The 25775-nt window shown below is 43.1% G+C and overlaps 1 protein-coding gene across 1 annotated transcript in view; it reads right to left on the bottom strand.

Annotated features, from left to right (window-relative positions):
• Positions 1 to 25144, bottom strand: part of BFSP1 (beaded filament structural protein 1) — a 45784-nt gene extending 20640 nt beyond the window's left edge. The window contains exons 1-2 of the mRNA XM_073339430.1: positions 24774 to 25144; positions 11098 to 11158 (exon numbers count right to left, since the gene is read on the bottom strand). Coding sequence (XP_073195531.1) covers positions 11098 to 11158; positions 24774 to 25144 — 432 coding nt within the window. The remainder of the gene's footprint in view (positions 1 to 11097; positions 11159 to 24773) is intronic.
• Between the last annotated feature and the right edge of the window lie 631 nt (positions 25145 to 25775).

Raw genomic sequence — 25775 nt, forward strand, 5'->3', positions numbered from 1 at the left:
TAATCACTTCTGTCTGTGTGAAAGATGCCATCTGACTTCATCTTCTGACCTAGGGACCTCCAGAGCGAAGTGCATAGCTTGAGCTGAAGCTCTTAACCTACAGCTCCAACAGACTCAGCCAGAGAGAGACCTCTAACCAGGGCTGAAAGTAAGTCGAGTGACTTACCGGTATGCTGGGGCCAGCTCTGGCCCCTGGAAGGGGAGGGGTTGAGGGGGTCAGAGCCAGCCCCAGCCCACCCTGAAATGTAAGTGCCCCCCCGCACCTGGGTAGCAGCAGCAGCAGCAGCACGGGGCTCTGGGGCTATTTAAAGGGCCTGGGGCTCCCCTCTTCTACCGCCCTGGCCCTTTAAATAGACCCCGGAGCCCTGGGGTAGTGGGGGCTCCAGCTGCCTCTGCAGTCCCAGTCCTTTAAATAGCCGCTGGAGCCCCACCACTTCTCCAGGTAGAAGCAGGGGAGCCGCGGGCCCTTTAAATAGCTCCCGGAGCCCTGCAGCTGCTACCCCAGGGATCCAGCAGCGGGGCTCTGGAGGCAATTTAAAGAGCCTGGGGCTCCAGCCACTGCTGGGAGCCCCAGGCCCTTTAAATTGCCCCCTTGGGAAGCCGGGCTGCCCCAGTACGGCACACCGGCTCTTGCCGGTACGCTGTACCGGGGCATACTGGCTTACTTTCACCTCTGCCTCTAACACATATTCACATTTTGATAATGAGAAGGGATTTAGTACAAGTTGTATTCATTAGTGTGGTACCCTAGCCTGCTACATTTTACTTTCTCTTTTTATGTTCCTCTTCATCGATAAGGCACAAGAGAAAAACATCAGAGATGGCCACCAGACCCCTGCCACGTCTGCTCACACACCTTCAAAGGCATCATGTTTCCCAGCAACAAATTTGTTTTTCAGGTTTTCATATGTTTTAAGTGACGAACAAATATCTCAATTTTTCGCAGAAAAGCCAAGTCTCCAAACTCTAAAACAAAATCTTTGAGTGAACCTTTGGGAAAATGTGTCCTCACTTTCACCCATCTCTGATCACTATGAGCCAGACCCTGTTCGGACTAGGGGATCACAATTGTCCCTTCTGAATCTGTGGCACTGGATTCAAACCAGTCGTTGGTAATCTCCACGAAGGGTCTAGGGAGCGGGAACCTTTCTCCTCAGCTGGCAGAATGGCTGCAGAGATGCTCAGAGCAGGCTACTTCTGCGCAATGGCTGAACTACCACCCCATGACCTGTGTGAAAGGGGAGGACTGAGGAGCCATGCAGCACATACTTCATGCTCTACCTTGCCCCCATCCAACCTTGCATTGTCACAGGTAGGCCAATGGAGCTGGGCTCCGAACCACATGTTGGGGTTCATGCTGTGTCACTTTTCAAAATGCCCTCCCTGTGCAGTGGAACCATACTGGTTCTGATGCCGGAGAGACCTCTATACCTCCAGAGATGGCTCTGGATTTGCCTTTCCATTTGGTGAGCTTATAAAATACCCATAAAATGTGTTCTAAATGAGCTCCAATATACTGGCAAATTCTAAGCACATGATCTCTCTGAAATATGGAGGAGAAGAGATGTTCTGGACATTAAAATGTAGATAAAAAAAGTACAAGTCATTCAAATGATCCCATCAAGGTTCCTTCCTCGCTCTGAACTCTAGGGTACAGATGTGGGGACCTGCATGAAAGACCCCCTAAGCTTATTCTTACCAGCTTAGGTTAAAACTTCCCCAAGGTACAAACTTTTACCTTTTGTCCTTGAACCTTTATGCTGCCACCACCAAAGTGTATAACAAAAATAACAGAGGAAGTACCCACTTGGAAACATCTCCCCCCCAAAATATCCCCCCCAAGCACTACATCCCCTTTCCTGGGGAAGTCTTGATAAAAATCCTCACCAATTTGCATAGGTGAACACAGACCCAAACCCTTGGATCTTAAGAACAATGAAAAAGCAATCAGGTTCTTAAAAGAAGAATTTTAATTAAAGAAAAAGTAAAAGAAAAACCTCTGTAAAATCAGGAAGGGAAAGACCTTAAAGAGTAGTCAGATTCAAAACATCCCTCTAGGCAAAAACCTTAAGTGACAAAAAGACACAAAAACAGGAATATACATCCCATTCAGCACAACTTATTTTATCAGCCATTTAAACAAAACAGAATCTAAGACATATCTAACTAGATTGCTTACGAACTCTTTACAGGAGTTCTGACCTGCATTCCTGCTCTGGTCCCAACAAAAGCATCACACAGACAGAGAGAAACCTTTGTTTCCCCTCCTCCAGCTTTGAAAGTATCTTATCTCCTCATTGGTCATTTTGGTCAGGTGCCAGCGAGGTTATCTTAGCTTCTTAACCCCTGTTCGCACAAAGCCACTTCTGCTAGAGGTTACTCAATCTTTTGCCACTTCTGATACCTTAATTATTTCTGCCTTTACATCCTCCGCTAACAAAACCATTTCTTATTCCTAGGTGTTGGGTCTACAGAGCACAGATTCACTAAAATCAGACGAATAAAGATCCATATGGTAAAAGAAAAGGAGTACTTGTGGCACCTTAGAGACTAACCAATTTATTTGTTAGTCTCTAAGGTGCCACAAGTACTCCTTTTCTTTTTGCGAATACAGACTAACACGGCTGCTACTCTGAAACCTGTCATATGGTAAAAGAGATTGTGAGGAAGGTAGCTGATTGTTACTGATTGCTTTGTAGCATTGTTCTCCATGAATACATTCCTATTTAGAAAGCACATAGATTTCTCAGAGGATTCTTTGCTACCTTAGTGCCCGGGATACCTTAAAATGGACTCAAGGAAAGCCAATAAACAATAAAAATATATTTGCTAAATGGAAAAGAGCCAGAACAAATTAATAAAGAATTCACTAATACATCAGTCTTTACATATAGATTCTCATCCACTCCCTCAATGGTATCAACGTTGGTTTAACCTTGGTTTGTTGCCAGTAGTATGGCGAAACTCCTATTGATCTCAAGTAGAAAAGAATTCCAGAAGTTGGCCCAATGTCTGCTCCCATTTCTTGGTTCTCTTGTCCCTTTCACATTCCTGTGGTTGCCTGCCCAGGAAGGTACCATTTACCATGAGGAAGGGGAGCAGAATCGAACGCTAAGTAACATGGCTAGGAGAATACACATTGATACCCACCCTTCTTGAGTCATTAGAAAACACGGAATATGAATAGAGTGGATGATTTAATTTAGAAATACTGGGCCAGATTTTTTCTCTCTCTCTCTTTCTCTCTCTCCTCCATTCCCCCTCATTAGGACTGAATGTAACTCTTTAAAACAGTGCAAATTCAGTGAGTTGCAACCAAATTGACACAATGTGGCAAACAATGTGAAGAGAAGAATTTTTTCATTTGCTTATATACCAGTATTAGGAGACTGGGTTACAAGTAAGAGAAATTGGAAACTCTCATTGATGAAAAGAAATTGGATATAATTGATATGACTAAAACCTACTGGGACAATTACCATGACTGGAATGTTCACAACACTGTTACAACCCTTTGAGGACAGTCAGAATGGGTTAATTTCCCAAAGCTAAGAAGAATTATGAGTGAAATTGATTGGGAAGGAAAATTTGGACAGAAAAATGTGAAGGAAAATTGGGAGTTATTTAAAAAGAGTTTATAGATAACCCACTTTGACTAAAAAACCCATCATGTTTAGTGATGAAGTGAAGGCAGTAATTAGAAATATAAAAACAATTTATAACAAATGGCAAAAAGGGAAAATATATAACAATCAATATACAGTAAATGTTATGAAATATAGAAAATTGACAAGGAAGCTAAAGACTTCAGGGAAAAATCCATGGCTAGCAGGGTCATGGCCAATAAAAAATTTCTTAAAATATATTTGAAACAAAGGAAATTCTAGTAATGGTAGAGTTATAGGTCTGTTATTAGATGGAGATGGTAAAATTGTTAATAATGATGCAGAAAAGGCAGAAGTGTTCAATAAATAGTTGGAAACAAGAAGGATGATGTACTTGTACCACGTGAGAATGAAGAAGTACTACCTAGTTCATTAATAACTAAGGATGATGTTAAACAATATTTAATTGGGGAAAACATTTTTATAACAGCAAATCCAAATAATGTGCACCCAAGGGTCCTAAAAGAGTTGGCTGAGGAGATCTCTGGCCTCCTAATGTTAAAATTTAATCTATTTTGGAATACCAGGGAAATTCCAGAAGACTGAAAGAGTGCTAATGTGGTGCCAATATTCACAAAGGGCAAGTGGAATGTCTTTCGTAACTATAGGCTGGTTAGCCTGTTATCGTCATGGATAAAATAATGGAAAAGCTGATACAGGATTCAGCTGACAAAGACTGAAAGAATATGAATGTAATTAATGCCAGTCAACATGGTTTTTATTGAAAATAGGTCTTGTCAAACAAACCTGATTTCATTTTTTGATAGCTGTAGTATACTTAGACTTTTATAAGTCATTTGATTTAGTGCCACACACATTCTGACTGAAACATTAGCATTATACAATATCAGTAAAACACAAGTGAAATAGATTAGGAACTTGCTAACTGACAGATGTGAAAAAGTAGCTGCCAGTGGAGAATTATCATGGAAAGAGGGTATTTTTAGTGAGGTCCCTCAGGGATCGGTACTAAGTCAATGCTATTCAACGTTTTCATCAAAGTCACTGATGGTAAAATCTGCAAATGACACAAAGGTTAGCAGAGAAGTAAATGATGATGATGGCAGGGCAGTAACATAGAGTGATCTGGATCTCCTGATAAAACTGGGCCCCTTTAAACTAAACATATTTTAAATAGAGCCTACTGCAAGGTCATGCATCTAGGAACAAGGAAGGCAGGCCATACCTACAGAATGAGGGATGTATCCTGGAAAAGAGTGACTGAAAAGGATACAGGGGATATTGTAGACAAGCAATGCAACGTGGGCTCCCAGTACAGTATTGTGGCAAAAACTGAATGCAATCCTTGGATATGTAAACAAGCGAGTAGCAAATAGGAGGAGGGAGGTGATTTTACCTCTGTATATGGTATTGATGAGACCGATACTGGAATACTACATGCAATTCCAGTGCATGCATTTTCAAAAGCACGTTGAAAAATTGGGAAAGTTGAAGAAAAGAGACAGAAATTATTTGAAGGCTGGAGAAAATGCCTTATAGAGAGAGATGTAAACAGCTCAATCTGTTTAATTTATCAAATGATTGAGAGGTGACTTCATTAAAGTGTAGAAGTACCTTCACCAGGAGCAAATACTGAGTGCTAAACGACTCTTCATTCTAGCAGAGCGAGGCATAACAAGAGCTAATGGTTGGAAGCCGAAGCCAGACAAATTCAAATTAGACATAAGGCTCAAAATTTTAACAGTCCGGCTGACTAACCATTGGAACCAACAACCAAGGGAAGGGGTGGATTCTCCATCTCTTGATGTCTTCAGATCAAGACTGAATGCCTTTCTGGAAGATGTGCTTTAGCCAAACACAAGGGCTCAATAAAGGGGTAACTGGGTGAAATTTAATGGCCTGTGACATACAGGAGACCAAAGCAGATGATACAATGGTCCCTTCTGGCCTTAAACATTATGAACTTATGCAATCCATTTTTTATATGATTAGAGCAGAGTTTAAGATTTCAGGGGCATCCATAAACAGTGGCTCAGTCTGTCAGAGTTATAGTCTGGGTAGATGTTTAATCTCCTTAGGCCTTCTCTACACTGCAGAGTTTTGTTGCTAAAGGCAGCTTTTGGCAACAAAACAGTGGAGTGTATGCATAGCAATGCCACTTTTGGTGACAAAACTCTTCCATTTCAATGACAAAATAAAACCACCTCGACGAGAGGCATAGAGCTTTTTGCAGCAAAGTTAAAATGACAAAATGTCACTGTAGACACTGCCGTTCATTATATCCCCGGAAGTGGCCTCTCCCAGTATCCCACAATGCCTGCCAGGACCGTTCTGCTCACTGTTTGAACTCAGCAGCCCTACAGGCATGAGCCCCTCCCCTTTCAAAGCTCCCTTCTGACAGCTGAGCCTGCTGCTCTACACTGGGCAACAAAGCAAATCATGAAGGTGGACTGCTCCTGCTCTCTGCCACACTAGGAACACAGACGCAGGCAGGCCGGGACAGATGTGTGTGCGCCTGTGAGAGAGAGGCTGCTGTGCTGAGCCAGGGAGGGAGGTGGGGGCTGATGTCAGGGGTGTTCCCCTTCCCCTGGCCCAGGATTGGTTGCTTCTGGCGGCTGTCTGAACTGACGGAGACAGCATGCAGGGGCACACACTCTCCCCCAACACACACTCTGTCTCTGTCTTCCCACCACGCTCCCTGTCACACACTCTTCCCCTCCCCCCCACCCACTTCAGTTGAAAAGCGGCTGGAAATCTACTAGGATGCCCATGGAATAATGGGATTGGGAAACCTGCATCATGTGACGCTGTACCTGCCCCATGAGGCATTGCAAACCTTTCCCAAAGCACCCTGCAGCCAGGTGCACAGTGGGATAGCTACCCACAGTGCACTGCTCTCTGTGTCGATACAAGAGCTGCTAGTGTGGATGTGCTGTGCCGACACAAGGAGCATACTGTGGACATGCAACTGCAGTTTAATTAAAGTGCTTTAATTACAATGGCATAACTTTTGGTGACAAAACTGCAGTGTAGACATAAGATCACAGCTTTGAAAGAGGAAGAGCAGTGGGGGCAAAAGACCTATCTGGCTTCAAGACTAAGCTTGATAAGTTTATGGAGGGGATGGTATGATGGGATAGCCTAATTTTGGCAATTAATTGATCTTTGACTATTAGCGGTAAATATGCCCGATGGGATGTTAGATGAGGTGGGATCTGAGTTACTACAGAGAATTCTTTCCTGGGTGTCTGGCTGGTGAGTCTTGCCCACATGGTCAGGGTTTAGCTGATTGCCATATTTGGGTCGGGAAGGAATTTTCCTCCAGGGCAGATTAGCAGAGGCCCTGGGGGGTTTTCACCTTCCTCTGCAGTGCGGGGCACAGGTCACTTTCTGGAGGATTCTCTGAACCTTTTTTCAGAGTAGCAGCCGTGTTAGTCTGTATTCGCAAAAAGAAAAGGAGTACTTGTGGCACCTTAGAGACGAACCCATTTATTTGAGCATGAGCTTTCGTGATCTACAGCTAGATGAAGTGCTACAGATGAAGTGAGCTGTAGCTCATGAAAGCTCATGCTCAAATAAATGGGTTAGTCTCTAAGGTGCCACAAGTCCTCCTTTGCTTTCTCTGAACCTTGAAGTCTTTAAACCACGATTTGAGGACTTCAATAGCTTAGACATAGGTTAGGGGTTTATTACAGGAGTGGGTGGGTGAGATTCTGTGACCTGCGTGGTGCAGGAGGTCAGACTAGACCATCATAATGGTCCCTTCTGACCTTAAAGTCTATGGACCTTAAAGTCTATGACCTTAAAGTCTAATCCCAATGGAGAAAAGGGGCTGCTAATTGACTGCCTTTTGATAAGTGGCTACTCAGGCTCAGCTTAAACATTATTATCTTGAGTAGCTTATAGAAGAAATAAATTCAGGCAGGATAGCAGAACCTCCCCTCCTCTCCAATAGAGTCTAAGTAGCTGTAGTACTATAAGTATAGTACAGTTGAGTCATAACGTCATAAGCCACCAAATTCGTGTGAGTGGCCTAACTGGCACTGCATACGATGTCCCTTGTGAGCAAGTTCCCATCTAATCATGTCTACTGTTTCCAGGGGCAAGTCTGGGAATGGGGAAAACACAGTCACTAATTTCTTCTCTAAGGGATAAAGGATATAGAAGAAACTGGTTAGAGCAAGAAACTTCAGAACTTTTTTTATCTATCTGTTGCCCGTGGTTGGCCCCCCATTACTGGAATATCTGAGTAGTCTATAACCTTTAATGTATTTATCCTTACAACACCCTTGTGAGGTACAGAGGTGCTATTATATCTTGTTAGCTGTTTCCAGTAAGAAATGTTTAAATGTTGCACGGTAGTTGAAGACACAAGAATCCAGGAAACAAAGCTGCCAGGAAATGTTTCATTTTAACCTCTTTAGAAACAGCACTAGTAATTCAAGGCTCAGTTGTGCCTGAGAGGCACAGTCCGAGCTGGACTTGGTGCAGAATCACACCGTCCCAGAGGGAGCGTGGGGAAGCATTCTCACTACTACAGCTCCTGCAGCTGCTGAGCTGCATGCGCTCTGCTATACCCCCTGTTTAGGGTGCATTTCACTGCCTGCTGTGCAGTCAGATGGATCCACGGGCAGCTCCACGGACAGCCAGAGGCCATCTTCTCCCTGTCCCTAGGGCAGTAAGTTGGGAGTCCCTGTGCTTGCTTAAATGCAGGAACTGGAATTTTGCATGTCTCAAGTCAGGATCAGACAAGCGGCAACAAAGCTGCTTATGGCCTCCCCCTGCAAAAGAGTCAGGCTGACTGTGGCCCTTTGCCAGGCATGAAATACCAGGCATGAAATCCTGGCTCCACCTCAGTCAATGGGAAAACTCCCGCTGGCTTCAATGGAGCCAGGATTTCACTGCGGCCCTGGGTTTAGGCACCTAACTCCCACTGATTTCAATTGGTACTTTATAAGCCCAGCTCAAGTCATTATGCTGTTTAGCACTCACATATTTTTGAGGCACTGGAAAGAACTGCTCTACAAATGACAGACATTTGTTCTCTCCGCGATAAGAATTGGGGAGCTTGGCACTAACTCTTTTTAAGATTCATCTGCTATTTTCTGTGTTTTCCCTTAATAGTCTTAGGTTCATTTGATCACCGTTTGGCTTCACTGTATGACTTACAGAATAGCTTCAGCACTCTGCCTACATTTGGGTCCCTCATCTTGGGCTCATGATTGTCTAGCACAGTTTGAGGACCGGGTATTATTCTTTGTCATGGAAACAGGACAACACTGGTACAGGGCCAAGCTAGGGAACTGTGTTATGGCCTTCCGTAGGTATTGACCCATCTGCACTCCAAAACCAAAATCAAGCTTCCATCAGTGGGTTGTTTGCCTCCTTAAAGGTAAGCCTCTGCTCAAGGGTTCTGATTACAACAGCATTCAAGGTATGCCAGAGATCAGGCCCTTCAAAATCCTCTTAATCTGCAGGAATTGAGGAATAAAATGTCTATTTTTTTGGTTAATGGGAACTTGGTGTTATTTAATGGACTTGACCTTTTCCTGCAGGATAGAATACAGTTTTAGTCCTCAAAGCCAGATAATCTCCTTGAAGCTCCCAGACTGTCATAACAGGACTGACAAAAAACTGACAAACCTGTGCGTGGAGAGACTCATGCAGTTTCTCTGACCAGGAACTCAATAAGTACAATACATCAGATTAAAGGGATTTCTTTAAAAAACAGGACACTACACATAAAGACGGGATCTTTGTTAAGTGAGATCCCTTCCACAGTGAGAAGAACTGCTAATCTATATAATAAAATTCCAGGATTCTCTGTGTCACTCTGAAGCCTAGAAGGTTTGTTGAGTCAGTGTGAAGTGATGGAAAAAGCTACAAGCATGGCTGAGAGCTCTTTCTGTTTAGAATATCACCAGGTTCGATCATCACTGGGATCCATGGTCTGTTATCATCCAATTTTTAAGTTCTCAGCGATTTTTGGTCCCCCCTTTTTTTTAACACACCTGACTTTATAGATTACAACAGTGTGACAACATTGGCTTTCAGCTATTAGTGGTCAATAAATGCAAAAAGAACAAAACAATGATTAGGGAAAACTGCCTTTTTTCTAGGATCACTTTGCTTGCCTCTGGCCCAGAGCTCTTTTCTTAAGGAGCTCATTGGTATGGTGCTTTCAACCATGCAGACAGTGGCAGTTTACAGCAACCAGAACAGTCATTTTTATTTCTCTCCACCTTATAGCCAAAACGATACATATTCATATTTAGATGTAACTATCTTTGCTCCACTTTTCCACATCATTATCATCATATCAGTAGACTTCTCCCACAGGTGGCCAGAGCCACACAACAGCAAGAGATATACAGTAGGAATGCTTTGCAGGGCAAAGCTTAGTGAAGGATGCTTACGAGATATGTAGGTTGCCATAAAGGCCTGTCAAGGGCTTAAAAAAATCCCAGGCAAATGAGGCACTGTATGGGAAAACACACAAGACACATCTGTAGAGGAAATGAGTTTAAAATCTGTTCTCTTGGGCTTTCATTTCTCTTATTGATTGGTTTGCGACTATATTTGTCTAGATATTAAGGAACCCTACTGACAACTGTAAATCAAGCCATCGTCTGTTCTATCGACCTGGTCCTGAACTCCATTCTCAGGAAAAACTCTCATTTAATTCAGTAAACTCAAACTCATGCCTAATAGCCCAAATCCAGCTAAACACTTACTAATGCACATAACTGTAACTTAAAGGGGCCCCATATTATTGGATCAGTTACAAAGTTTATATTCCATGGGTCTAGGGACATGCAAGATAACAAAGGAGACAATAAGTCCAGTTAGTGATCAGATAGGTCTCTCGCTAAGGGCCTACTCCAAAACCTATTCCCACAGACCGCAGCATGTTTAGAATCAGGCTCTAAGGGCCAGATTTTCAAAGGTATTTAAGTGCCTAAAGATGCAGATAGTCACCTAACGGCCTTCTCATAAGGGCCTAAGCAGGTTAGGTGCCTAATTCACATTGAAATCAACCTTTGAAAATCTGTGCCTAAGGGCTCCCCTTCAAAGTTTACAGGATGAAAAAAAATCACCCAGCACTGGAGAATGAGGAAAGGTCCCAAATTCTCTCACTATCCTAGATTCTGATTTCTTAATGCTATTGACAGAAAAGTTACCTGCACACACTAATAGCTTATGGCCAGAAATAGGAGAGAGGATGGGAACACTACACATAAAGTAGTGATTTCATGATTTGTGGGGGCACCTGTAAGTGTGACTATGGCGGGGGGTGAGAGGGGAAGTGATATTACATAATATTACCAAAATAAATTCCATCAGAACTAAAATAACTGCTTAAAAGTTAATCGAACCAAACTGAATGGACATCAAAGCAATTTTGTCTAGTAAATTAAATGAAAGGAAGCAGCTGATGCAAACAGCACACTTCCTACTATAACAGGCTCACCTTATTAAGGCGTTCAAGGGTCTCTTTTAGCATCTGCTGATATTCACGTTCATTTCTGTACCTGCAAATAGGACAAAGTGAAGATGAAGTCGAGTGGCTTATCTCTTCACATACTGTGCTCCATCTACAATATCTTGCAGTACAGAAGCGTCACATTTAAGTTGACTCTGAATCTCGACCGGGCCCACAAGGTTTATTCATAACTTAACCATAGATCTTTGGCTTCAGATGGTGAGTGTAATTCTTGTTTTGATTAAGTCCCTCAAGTCTTTTCATCAAGCAACAAGCACAATGAAGTGGATGGACATTTGCAATGACTTCTCCAAAGAAAGTCTGAGCATAGATCATTTCCAATAAAATGTCAGTGATTTACATTATATAAAACTATATCAGACAACAGTGCTCACCATTTAAAAGTCACTATTTACCAATAGTTACCAGACTTGATAGCTGAGATATCACAATATTTCATTCTGCTGTTAGAGGAGATAACTGTGACAGTGTATCTGGGATAATCTGGTGTGGTACAGAAATCAATGATAAATGTTGACATTTGAGTTATGCGCACTGTAAATAATGTTGCAATTTGTGGTGTACAGTTGATTTCAATGGGAGTTTCATCTGAGAAAGAAGTGCAGAATGAGGATACATTTTGATTTTCTTGGGGTTTAGGTCTTCTTTTTTAATATTACCCACCGTTTAATACTGTTCATAAACTCCAGGGCAGATTTTAATGAGCACATTATTAACATTGCCTGCTGAAACTAGAAAACACATGAACTTTTCTATACCATTATAATATAATCCTATGTATATGTACAGAAACACACACAAATGTATATGTGAAATTTCCTATATTAGAGAAAAATTGGAAATAATTTGTAGTTTACGCTGTTTCTCTGTGAATTAAGATAAACATGGCATAAAAGGTTATAATTTAAGAATGTCAGCTTTGTATTGTAACATACAAAGAATTCTCTTGTAAGGAGATTTTTCTCATGGAAAGAAACAAGCACCATCACCCCTAAAGGGTGATTGATTGATTGTAGTTCTTTCTTTGGAGATGGCACCAAAGAATCCTGTTGTGGATTCTTTTCCTTTAAGAAAAGCAAGACTGTAAATAAACTGCTACACCAGAGAAGCAATTTAATGAGAGAATGCAATTAAAAAAACAATTAGAAACGTATTACAATACTGAGCAACAAGATTTTATCATCAAACTCTGAACAAATTGCTCATCAAAGTCAAGCTGTTGCTGGTGGCTGAAGAGTGAGAAAGACACAGCCTGTCTGTTTATTCCTCACTCCCTGAAGTAATTTCTACTACAGAAGTACAGAAAACAAAATTGCCATCTTTTCATCTTCTCCTTTAAACATTTTAAAATATGGTTTGTTAGCCCAGGGAATGGAAATCTGTTTATCTATAGAGTAGGTGTAACATAGGCTATGGTACTGAACACTGCTTGAGGCTTAACCTAGGAGGAAAGCATCAAAGAGTTAGAAGAAAGTTCTCTTGTCCTAATAATTTAATCCTTCAGCTCTCTCCCGAAATCATCAGTTCCTTCCAGGTGAATTCATGGTTTCCAAGGCACCTGTCCAGCCACTAGAAAACTCCTTTCATTTAACACTAGATTCATTCTCTCCTGTAGACGCTGTCCCACTTCGTATAAAATACTTAAATATTCATTGGAGCAGAGACTGGAACATGGGTCTCCCAGGAGAGTGCACTAACCACTAGTTCTCACCCTCTTTCTGACCCAATGACTATTGAGAGGTAGAAAGAGACCCACTCCCAGAAAACCCTATAGCTCTGTGGTTAGGGCACTCACCTGGGAGGAGGAAGAGTCTGCTCCCAATGAGGCAGCATGGGTACTTGAACCCTGATCGCCCACATCTTGCGTGAGTGCACTAACCACTGGGCTATTGAGTATAAAGGGACTTCTCCTTCTCAATGTTTCTTGAGAAAGGACTGATCTAGCTTAGGCACCTCATTCCAGGAAAGGTTTCACAGCTATGAATCCTGAGCAGAGGAAGGCAGCTCCTCCAGCCCAAGGGGTGGGGGTGGGGCATAGGTCACACTCCTCTCCTTGGCATTTATCACCGTCTAACTTAGGCAGCTCCCTGCTCAGCATGCTGGCTTCCGTGCATCCCCTTGTTAAGGCTCCTAATTCTCCCCATGCATCTCAACAGGAGCATCTGGGTGCCGAACTCAAGGCTCAGGATTCCAGGAGGTGGCAGGGTGCCTGAAGTTAAGTATCACATTGATGAGCCTAACTACCTTTTGTGGGTCTAGCCCCAAGTGACTTGGCCCAGGTCACACAGGAAGTTTGTAGCAGAGCTGGGAGTTGAAAGCGGGTTACCCCATGTCCTAAGCTAGCACCCAACAACTGGGCCATCCTGTCTCTCTCTGCAGCCCCCCACTTCCACACAGTGCAGACAGTCTACAAAAGTGAAAGGGAGGGGGTGGGGCTAAATAAGCTTCCTTACTCCCCTACACAGTGTTGTAAGGGCAGGACAGAATGCTATTATTCAGTGCCAGTAGGGAACTGGGAACTGCTAGCAAACTGGTAAAAAAAATTAAAAGGTTGCTTAGTTTCACCCTCGCTTCCATACGTTCATGACTTTCTTCTGCTGAAATGCTGTTCTATAGCTTCCTAAAGCAGAGCTTGTCATTAAATCACAACAGCTGTCCAAATGTTTCCCAGTGCACCAGCAAAACCATTCATCCTCTGAGTTAAGACCATATTCAGTATGGAGCTTTATTAAATTGCTGACCTAAAACAAATTTTGTTGGACCTTGTAAATCTCTTCAATGTGCAGTTGAAAACAAACAGTTCATTAATTTGCATAGATGTATTCTGGCAACTGGGAAAGAATGAAGAAGATCACAACACATCATGAAAATCATATAGCCATGATAAAATGCTGCTCTCCCCGTAATATAACCATCTGAATTCAATAGAGATGAGGCTGACAGAGTCTGAATCCAGATCTCAACCCCACCACAATTCAGGGCTGCTCTGATCTGGGAGGGGAGGAGATGTCTGATTCTGGTCTATTGCTTGAATTTCCATATAGCCCCATTAACTGAAATATATTTAGCAGCTATTTCCATCATTATCCTTTAGCCCAAAAGCTAATGGCATAAGAAGGCTGTTATAATACACACACATTACTCCACTCCACACTCCCTTGTGAGTTCACGTATCCTATGGGGATAGAGCTTTACACTCAATATACTGTGATGTTAGCGTGACCATCTCTTGGAAGAGATTTAAATCAATCCCCATTCTGTTCTGCTCTTCTCTGTACACTAAGAGATCTATAAGACATCTGAAAAAGTCTTTCACTCATACACACGGATATCACATGTTTAAATGCATGGTTACTGCACTGGCTTTATACACTCACTATATTGCCAGGATCTTACGGTATTTGTTGCCTTATAAAGCTCATTAGTACATTTCCCATAAGAAAGGCGCAATATAAAACAAAATTCTATTCTATTCTCTTTCTCTCTAGCTGTTTCTTCTACCCTGGAGCCCAATCATGCAAAAAAAAAAGTGCATCAATATAAAAATACATGGGAAACTGTGCTGAAGAAGTGCAATGACCAGTTGACCATCCCCAAAGGTGAACAAATCACATGCTAGCCAAGACTTTCAAAGTGACTAGTATTTTCTGTGCCATTTTTTAGTGCCCAACTGGAGACCGCCTTAAAGGGATCTGATTTTCAGAGGTTGGGAAATCAGTGTTTTCTGAAAACAGGTCCCTTTAAGTTGCTTCCAGTTGGGCACTCGGAAATTGTGACACCCAAAATCTCGTCACTTTTGAAAATCTTGAAAAGCAAAAGGACAAGCCAGTCAGGGGACAGACTAACTGATGTACCTGTGCTGATATGGTAGGTATGTGAGGGGCTGAAACTGACGAGATGAAGGCCAAGGTCTGCAAAGTCATTTTTTGACCCTCATGAAGCGGATAAAGGTACTGAGATCCTTAGTCCTGATATAAATGTGATCCTTAGCTGGCAGTGTGGATCCAGGGCTGGACAGTGGTGTCCCTGTTCTTCGTGCCTCGTCCACTGCCAAGCAGCAAGCAGAAGTCAGCATTGTGTTGCTGCATAGAGGGTATTAGTTGCCATAGGAGTAGGGAAAAGCTAGTAGATGTCCTTTGAAGAAGCTGCCTGATTCAAGTAAGCTAGAGCAGACCTTTAAAAGATCCACCACCACACTGCTTTCCTCTTTCAGCTGTCAGAGAGCTACCAATGTGGGAATTCTGCCACTGCACCCCAGAGTTCAGATATTTAGCAGAATCCATGAGCACTCCCGTTAGCTGAGGGGGTCTGCCTATTGAATGTGAGGGACATGCACAGTCTAGAAGTTATACTGGACTCATCTCCACTTCTGAAATGCCTGGCTTCAGCAGTGGCTAGAAATATCTATTCCCTTCTCCAGTGGACAAGTAGAGTGAACCTGTTCCTCACAGATGTAGACCTAGTCACAATGATCCATATCTTTATTATTCAAAGCTGGACTACGGCCATGTTTTTTCCCTGGGTCTGACACTGGGAGGCTTCCAGGAGTTGAGTGTGGCTCAAAATGTTGCATCTTGTCTCCTAAGCAGAACAGTAGACAAGAAAACACCACAGCATTACTCAGCATTCAGTCACTCAGTGCTGGATTCAGTTCATGGTCTTGGTCCTGGCCTTCAACGTGCCCAGCTGCCTAAAAGCTGCCTCTCTCTTGACCCACTCCAAGAATATTAAAATCAGCAAGGAAGATGAAGATGAAGGTATCTGGGATGAAGATTGCCAGAGCTGGAGATAAAACATTTTCAGTAAAGCGTGCCCAGCAGAGGAACTCTGAGGTACAGGAGGTTAGGATGACCCCATGTCTTGCCTCCTTATGGCACAATGAAGGAGACATGTACTTTCACTAACCTTTTCTCAATAGAAACAGCAATGCTTTGGCTGGTAAGTCCTTCTTCCCCATAGATACCTCTGCCAAAGAAAAGACAAACTATGGAATGCAAGTCCTACCAAGATGATGCACAAGTCTAAAATACTTGCATTTCATCTCTCAGTACCTGTGATTGGCAGACTAAGAATATACATGACATGGCTTATACTGCTTATCTCTGAGCTACAGACTACTGCATGTATTAACAAGAACAATGAGCCCAATCCCAAAATCTTCCTTATTTAGTTCTTACCATACACCACTCTCCGTGAAGTAGTGTCACTGCTATGCTGCCCCTTTGGATAGTGCAGTTCACCAGGGCACAGCTGTGCCCTTCCACTATGTGTAGGGCCTGACCAAACTCACGGTCCACTTGGGTCAATGTCATGGTCATAGGATTTTAAAAATAGTAAATTTCATGATTTCAGCTATTGAAATCTGAAATTTCACTATGTTGTAATTGTAGGGGTCCTGACCTAAAAAGGAGTTGGGGGCGGGGGTCGCAAGGTTATTGCACGGGGGAGGTTGCGGTACTGCTACCCTTACGTCTGCACTGCTGCTGACGGCGATGCTGTCTTCAGATCTGGGAAGCTGGAGAGCAGTGGCGGCTGGCTGGGAGAGGCAGTGGCCACTGCCAGCAGCAGTGCAGAAGGAAGGGTGGCATGGTATGGTATTGCCACCCTTCCTTCTGCATTGCTGCCTGCAGAGCGGGGCCCTCAGTCAGCAGCCGCCACTCTCTGGCCACCCAGCTCTGAAGATGGCAACACAGAAGGAAGAGTGGCATGGGATGGTATTGCCACCCTGGCTTCTGTGCTGCTGCTGGTGGGGTGCTGCATTCAGAGCTGGGCACCTGGCCAACAGTCGCCACTTTCCGGCCACCCAGCTCTAAAGGCAGTGCAGAAGTATGGGTGGAAATATTGTAAACCCCCCTAAAATAACCTTGCGACCCCCCTGCAACTCCCTTTTGGGTCAGGACCCCCAGTTTGAGAAATGCTGGTCTCCCCTGTGAAATCTGTATAGCATAGGGTAAAAGTACACAAAAGACCAGATTTCATGGGAGGAGACCAGATTTCATGATCTGCGATGCGTTTTTCATGGCCGTGAATTTGGTAGGGCCCTAATTATGTGTTTTATGTGTAAAGGCATCCCTCTTCTAGGTGGTATCACATTTTGGGGTGCAATCCAGACCCCTGAGGGGTGGTGTCACCGCCTCCCCTGCTTTGCTGTTGTGGTTCTGTCTAGATGCTTCCAGTCAACATACAACCATGCACTTGAATGTCTTTAAGCAGCTCTGACTCAACAATTCTGATTCCAGCAGCCTGCTTGTTATACCCTGTCCATCTCTGGACTCCAGCAGCCTTGGTTACACCTGGCAAAATGACCCATCACCCCCCAGTCCCAAATTTTCCCCAAACCCATGTGTTCTGCAATGTCCAGCTCTCCCCTAGACCATTCAGACAGATATTAAGGTTCATTTGTTCCTTTAAAGACACAATACCTAACAGTTTGCCACATTAACCAGAGCTAACATTCGCTTTAAACAAAACAAAGCACTGCCTGGTTTAGATTAAAAGTAAAACAAGTTTATTAACAAAAGGAGATCAGATTATAAATGAGTTCACATATAAAGGACAAAGTTAGCAAACAAACAAAAGAGAAAAATGCTTTCTGGAAGTGAAGACTTAACAAAACAGGCTACAGCCTTTGTCCATGATAGATTCGTAAGAAAACTATCTCCAGCAAGATGGCTGACTAACCCCTCTAGTCAGGATCTCCCACAAAGTCCAAAGTGCTCAGTTCCTTTGTCTTCATAGGTGAAAGATAACTTGGGGTTCTCTGTTCATTCCTTTGTAGTCTAGTGAATCTTTAAATGAATTCTTCTGAAGGTCCCCCACACCCTCAAAGTAACATTCATTCAAGCTGTGAGGAAAGTGATATAGAGTCTCTTGGTGTAGGGAGTTTCATGCTGGCTTCTTCCCACTCTAGAGTTTCCTAAAATGCAAATTGATCTGTTTCCTGCAATCTCCTCCCCCTGCTGTCTTGATGGTCCTACTGACCGTTTATGGAATTTGCATGCCCATTGTCTCTTAATGTACCTTGGAAATATCTTCCAGGTGGCGGAACTACATTCCTTTGTCTAGCGCTGCCTGTCAGACGTACTTTGATAACATTATTTCTAATATGTTTATAATTTTAAAGTTGTCCTCCATACGTATACCACACACTAATATTAATGATCAGTATGTCATTAGCTTTCTGTTGATATCTTACATAACACTGTTAGATACAGCTTATGAAATTAGTGTGTTGGGGTACACTGAACTGGCCAGGCCAGCTGAAACGTACTACCAAAAAATCTGTGAGCCCCTTGCTCTCTTGCATTGGGAGGCATTAAGGTTACCATGGGCCAGTGGATGTTGAGGGCAGCAGAATGTGTACAGTATGGTCTGGGACTGTTTAGCTGGATGGCATTTTGAAGGCATGTACAGCCACCTCCTCCAACCTCTTACTAAGGCTCACTGCTGTCCAGTGCCTGATGTGCCAGTCATGGTGCACTTTATGGGTCCAGTCACCATGTATGTAAATCAAACAAGTCATAGGTAACAGGGGAGTAAGAAGACTGGAGCTAGGACATGTCTACTCTTCTATTCTAGTCTATTCTATTCTGTTCAAGTTCTTATACTGAGCACATCACCAAAGTATCTGAGCACCTTCCCGCAGAGCATTAAACAATACCATATGCCCTGGCCACTTCTCACTCTGAGCAAGCCAAAAGCACTTGCTTCTGCAGATGCGGTTTGGAAAGTGGCTTCACAGATGGTTACTGACTATGGAGCTCTTCTTATCTCACACATTCCAGCTGTTGTGCTACTAGAGTTGTGGCCCGTACCTCTGATTACCAGTTACACGGTCACCCTGGCTTCACAAAAGGGTTCCAATTTGGGAGGAATATCAATTAGATTTGATCATAAAAAAAAGTTATGAAGAATTATTGAAGAATCCAGTGCCCAGCTTTATATCTAGCAATTTCCAGGGAGTTACACTACACACAAACCCCATGAGTTCTATTTTTCAATATCTTTTAAATGAAACACTCTGTTTTAATGAGTAAACTTTTAATTTTTTTTCACTTAAAAATTACTTATGCTTAGACTTTGACATTAAAATAATCTAGTTTGTAATAACTTTCTGGATACCACAGAGAGAGAGAGAAATATACGCTGTATTTTCAGCCTTCCTACACACAAAATATAATGCTGCTATGATAATTATGCTTAATACAACTAAGATAATTAGCAAAATGATATTGCAAGCTGTGGTAGGCAGTCCCCAGGAATACTTAAGTGAGTTCTAGAGAAAGAAGTCATTATCCATTGACACAGAATCTGAATTATTCATGCTAATAGAAAGAGATGTGAATCCCTTTAAAGATGAGCAAAAAATGAATTTGAATGTAAGATCTGTTTGTAAGTGGTTCATCAGGATTTAATTCTGCAAATAGTGTAGCAGCCCTAGTGCATTTAAAATGTAACTTCAGAAGTACATGTGATTTAGCTCAGTGGTTTTTCAACTTGAGGTCCACAGACCCTTGGAGGTCCTCAGACTGTCTAAGGGGTCCGCAAAGGGTTGTGGTTTCCATAGAACAGTGGTTTTCAATTTGTGATCCACGGATCATGTGGTCCACAGACTATGTCTAAGATTTCCAAAGGGGTCTGCACCTCTATTCAAAATTTTTTAAGGGTCCACAATGAAAAAAAAGTTGAAAACCACTGGTCTAGCTAATGATGCAAGTCAATAGGATACATTCTGTGTGTGTGTGCGTGTGTGTGCGTGTGTGCCCTCATGCTAAAATCTTTGTATTTGTAAGATGCAGGGGAGGGAGAGGTGGTATATTTGAAAATAAGTAATAAAATGTGCCAGGTTATTTTTGCTTTTTGGTCACAGAAAGAAGTAAGTATTCTGTACTGCAAAAAAGTGATATAAAACATTTGTAAGTTGTGGGTACCATGAGTGGGTGGGGTAGAAAAACATCAGTGAGTGGCCAGTCCAGCCAGTAGAAACCAAACATAGAGCAGCTAGGACAGTACACAATTCAGCTCAGTGAGACTCTATTAGCATGAAAAGCTATACAAGAGTAAAAACCAAACCAAAACCAGACAGACCCCTTAAATATCTGTCAGAGGTAGGCACAATTCACTCATGCTAGCTCCATGCTCCCATTTGTTAGCAATGTCTATTCCAGGGGGCTACATGAGCATGATGCCATCTCTATCATTTCTCTCCTTTCTCCCAGGGTTAGGTACCGATTTTCTTTATTGCTTTTTGATGAGAGATTTTTCATGATTCCTGACAGTTTAGGAAGTGTCTTCCTCATACACCTTCATCCTTTGCACATTGGAGCAGAGTGCCTTTCTGTCTCATATTCGTTCAATGTGCAGCAAAAGTCCAAAAAGCTATCATAAAGCTAGGAACCATTAGGAAAGGGATAGATTAGTAAGACAGAAAATATGGTGTTACTATATAAATTCATGGTATTACAACACCTTGAATACTACATGCAATTTTGGTCATTCCATCTTTAAAAATATATGTTCAAATTGGAAACGGTACAGAGAAGGGTAACAAAAATGTTTAGGGGTATGGAACAGCTTCCTTATGAGGAGAGATTAAAAAGACTGAGACTCCTCATCTTATAAAAGAGACGACCAATGGGGTATGATAGAGGCCTACAAAAGTCTGAATGGTATGGAGAAAGTGAATACGTAAGTGTTATTTACCCCTTCACATAGCACAATTAATAGGCAGAAGGTTTAAAACTAACATAAGGAAGTACTTCTTCACACAATGCACAGTCAACCTGTGGGATTCATTCCCAGGGGATGTTTTGAAAGCCAACTGAATAATTGGATTAAAAAAAGAATTAGAGAAGTTCAGGGAGGATAAGTCAATCCATGGCTATTAGCCAAGATGGTCAGGGACACAACTCCATGCTCCGGGGTGTCCCTAAACCTCTGACTGCCAGAAGCTGGGACCGGATGGCAGGGGATGGATCACTTGATCATTGCCCTGTATTGTTCCTTCCCTCTGAAATGCCTGGCACTGACCACTGCTGGAAGACAGGATACTGGGCTAGATGGACCATTGGTCTGACCCAGTATGATCATTTTTATGTTGTCACTGTGTCACAATGGTTGCATAGTTACTCCTCTCTGGGTTTGGACTGCTTTGTGCCTCCCTATTTTGATCTCTAGTCTATAATCACATTCTGTATTCAAGGAGAGGCTGTTTCCATTTTGCACATTTCACTGTAGTGAGGTAGTCTGATGGCCTGACAGTTCTGTAGCCGTCTAGCTTGCTGCTTTTTTTGATTGGTTCTTCCCAGTGACCTGTATATTGGTATTCTAGATATTGGATTAAAATCTGGAGTACTTTGTGGCTTTGGGCAAATTTATTTGCTCTGATGATCAGGAAGTTAAAGATGTTGATCTTGGGGAGTGATTATATTCTTTAGAGTGTAAATGCGCTACAGAAGTTTTTCCTGTAATGCAACCCAATCTGAGTCTGTTACTCTATTTGGGCTACATAGGTATGAGTTTCTGAAAGGATTCTTCTTGTTCCTGTATTGTTAAAGGAGGACCAGGAGGGATGGTAGTTTCTAATGATGTCTTCAGGTGCAACTGTTTTTCTCTAGTGATGCTGTTTTATTCTTGTGTCAACTATCCAGGTTGAATTCCTTTATATAAATCACAGAAGCATTATGCCTTGATTTTTGCAAATCTATATTGTTGGGATTTCTTTTTGCTTATTTGGCTTAAACTCTTTCCTGGTTTGCCAGAAGGAATTAGTGCCTATCATGTCCTTAATCTGTGCTAATTTTTTCTTTCCTGGGCTCTAGTATTTTCTACTGGAGCATTGATTTGTAGTTCTCTAGTGGGTCATGGTGAGTACTCACAACAAGCAGGTAGCAGCTAAATCCAGAGGATCCAACCCAGAAGGACAAAAAGCAATCAGTGTAGTTACTCTAGGATCTCTATCCCAGAAAGAGAGACACAAAAAGGAGGGCGCACTGCCGCATGCCTTACAATGGGCAGCATGTGCTCATGTGAATATTTCTAGGGATCTCAACAAGACTACTCCTAAGACTAAGTGCTACTCAATGTGAATAGGGATTGCAGAACCAAGCCCAGATGGTCCAAGACCCCCATAGAACCTACTAAGAACTTTATGAATCTGAAAATATAATTAACTTATATGTTAAAAAATACACTCTACTATATGGATAATAAAGAAAACATACTTTTCACAGTAATTCTTTCATATCACTAATAGATAAGAATAGATTCGATCTACCTCCCAATGTATTTAAAAACTAGGAGAGAGGACTAGGAAGAAGCATTAGACACTTTTGGGGGGGAAATCAAAAAGGAGACATTTAACATTATTTCAGTTTCAAAAGTTCTTACTTGATTTACATCATTTTTTTTTAGTAACAATAACAATGATACCTGGCTTGTCTTTAGTGCCTTCCATCAGGAGCTTTCAAAGCACTTTACAGAGGGATCAGTAACATTATCCCTATTTTTGACTTAACCCTAAACACTTGAGAGCACAAGGATTTTCTATTCTCTTTCTTCTTCTATATATGAGATCAAAATCAGTCTCATAAATTGTCCTGTAGAGCAGTGCTTCTCAAACTATCTGATGTGGGGGACCGGCAATTTTTTCCCCCAATGTGCACGCAGACTGGCAGCCGATGGCTCGCGGACCGGCACCGGTCCAAGGACCACCACTTTGAGTAGCACGGCTGTAGAGTAATTGTAATCTTAGCGATGAGAGGCCACCATCTCTCCTTAATAAACACGTCTGCAGAGCTTGGTCTAGGACTCTGCTTCTACAGATCCTAACTCACCTAACTAGTGCCTGAGTTCAGAGATGTTCTTGGCTAACCATCCCATATAGAAGAAGCTTTATGTCCATTCAAGATGCTATCTGCCTTTGAGGACAACCATCTCACACACATTTAATGCCTTAATGGGTAAAATTTACTGTTATGCAGAAGGTCAAAGGACTAGGCATCATTTCCCTACCTTTTGAGGGCTTACATAGTAATTATAGCCTTAGCATAGGAGTAAATTTGCATTATTGGCTGCATGACTGGGCCTCGGAAAAAATCTTTGATAATTATTATTCCTCACAATCTCAGTCTTCACATAGAGCTCATTAATGAGTTTTCAGATAGACTTAAAACATCTAAGAATAACCAGCAAATTGGTTTTGTGCTAGAGAGATCTGAAAATACATCAGACAAAAGTCATCTTTGTCCCTCATCCTCTCAACTGGGTTGTGCCTTTTTTACTGTGCTTCTTGCAGGCATAAGCACAATGCTCGTAAAGCTAACAGGGTGCTCACCGATGCATTCCCTGCAAAGACCATTCTACTGCTAACAGGCAGGAGTAACCGGGGCCCACAGAGCAGTACTCTCATGAAATGCAGCCTAAGGGTTCCCTGGTGTGCCTAGTCATGTTCATCACTTTTCTTCTTCTCCTTATATTCTGCCCACGTGCTGTGCAGGGCTGGGTGTGAAGGGACGCCACATGCAATAGCAAAAGCAAAGCAAAAACCACCAATTTGAACCTGTAGATCAGTGCAAGTAATAACTGTATCCTTAGCTTAGAGTAATTGAAATGCACTGGCCTAGATATGGCAATCTCTCAAGAAGACACTCAGGTATATTCTTCTGGGTTTCATGGAATTAAGAAATAAAAGCAATTTGTGGTGCTGTAACTCTTTTCATGCAGTGAATATGGACAGTCCTAAACAAATACAGTTAGGGTCAAGATCTTCCCTCAGATGCTCCCATGTGGCTCCCTCTGACATCAACTCCTAGTTCTTAGGCAGGGGCGTGCACAGGAATTAAAATTTTGACCCCTTTTGGAGGGGAATATTCTGTGCCCTCCCCCTAGGAGCTTGCTCTACCTTCTCCCTGCCCCAGAAGGAGCTCACTGCCTCCACCACCCCAGCCCCAGCAAGAGCTCACTCTTTCCCCCCATCCTGGCAGAAGCTTGCTCTTTCCTCCCTCACCCTGCCCTGTCCCCGACAGGAGCTAGTTCTTCCCCACCAGGAACTCACTTTACCCTTCCCCCCCACTCCGGCCCTGGGAAGAGTTCACTCTTCCCTGCACCCCGGCAGGAGCTCACTCTTCCATGCCTCCGTGGCCCCAGGGCCAGAGAAGTTCTGTGCCCTGACAATTATTGGGAGGGCCCGTGCCCCAGCTTGCCCCCCCTTGAGAATGCCCCTGCTCTTGGGCACACTGAAGTCAATATAGGAGCCATGCACCAACATCCAGGGCAGATCCTGGCCCCGTGTACTACGTCTTATGGCTTTTGGACTTATTAGGCAATTAGAGTATGCTGCTGTCAGCCAGGCCTTCTCTTGGTATAGGAGTGCTAGCAAATAACAGAATTTGAAAGCAGAGACTGTGAAGATGAGAAATGGGACTCATTCCCCTTCCCTAAAGAAATGCATCTAACTAAGAGAGCTTTCCGGAGCCAGCGCAAGGCAAAATTAACATGTTGTTTCAGAGTAAAGTGCTTCTAGAGATGAAAGAGGGTATGTACCCCTAACAGTGATAAACACCCCTAGAGAGTGGTAACATGTAGTGGTAATAGACACCCAGAGCGAGGAGCTGGGCAGCACCCCTTGACTCTGGCTGGCTTACTTGTTACGGTATTCATCGAGCATGCGCTGTGAATCCTTGTCCTCTCGCTCCAGTTTGGCCCGGTCGGCAGACAGCTCACGGATGCGCAGACGATTCAGCTCAATCTGCTCAGCAAAGGCCTCCTCCAAGCCGGCCAGCACATCCATGCGCTGGAAGGTCTCCAGCTGCTTACGGAAGATAGTGTTGCGCTGCTCCAGCATCCGGGCCCGATTGATGTAGTTGGCAAACCTCTCATTGAGCTCCTGCAGGTTCTCCAGGCCCTGGGCTTGGGCCAGGCTGCTGAAGTCTGAGGTGCCCTGCAGCTCATCATAGGCATCAGATCGCTCATACTTCTCCTTGCGCACTTCTCGCAGGTAGCTACTTCTATACATGGCTTGGGGGAGGCCGTGCAGGCCCAAGATCCCCTCTTCTGTGTGTCTCTGTCTCTCCAGTTTGGATCGGAAATGTGTTTGGGGGACTTAGGGGGGAGAAATAGAAGCGAGGCCACCCATCTCCCAATGCCTATGACTTCTCTCCACTGCAATTTGTGGCACTAAATGCCAGCGACCAGCAGCAAATTAAATAAAATCAAATAGCCCCGCCTCATTCCTCTCTCCCTTTCCAGAGGCTGTCAGCAGTTTGGGGGACTGTTTTCTTTCTTTCTTTCCATGAGCTGCAATTGTGTGTGGCCAGTATGAAAGAGAGAGTGGCGTCCAGCTTTTGTCGGTGGATTAGAATGCTATAAAGCGACCACAGAACAAAGACTTTGCAGTTTTAGAGGCTTGAGTTCAAAGCATTTGGTGGCTGGGGTTTTTTGGGCTTGGGGTTGTTTGTACGAGGACTGTGTATGGAATCCTTTTGCTGAATCAGAGGTTTTGCATGAGGGGATGAGCAAGAGTCATGTTTACCTTTTGCCTGGTCTAATGTTTTTTGTGATTGTTCCAGAACAAAAGGGGAGCTGCATACAGAAAGTGCAAGTGAGCCCTGCCTCAACTCGCTGCCCTGTGAGCAGTGGAGACATTG

Source organism: Lepidochelys kempii, chromosome 3 (genome assembly GCF_965140265.1).
Source record: "Lepidochelys kempii isolate rLepKem1 chromosome 3, rLepKem1.hap2, whole genome shotgun sequence".
Taxonomy (NCBI): Eukaryota; Metazoa; Chordata; order Testudines; family Cheloniidae; genus Lepidochelys; species Lepidochelys kempii.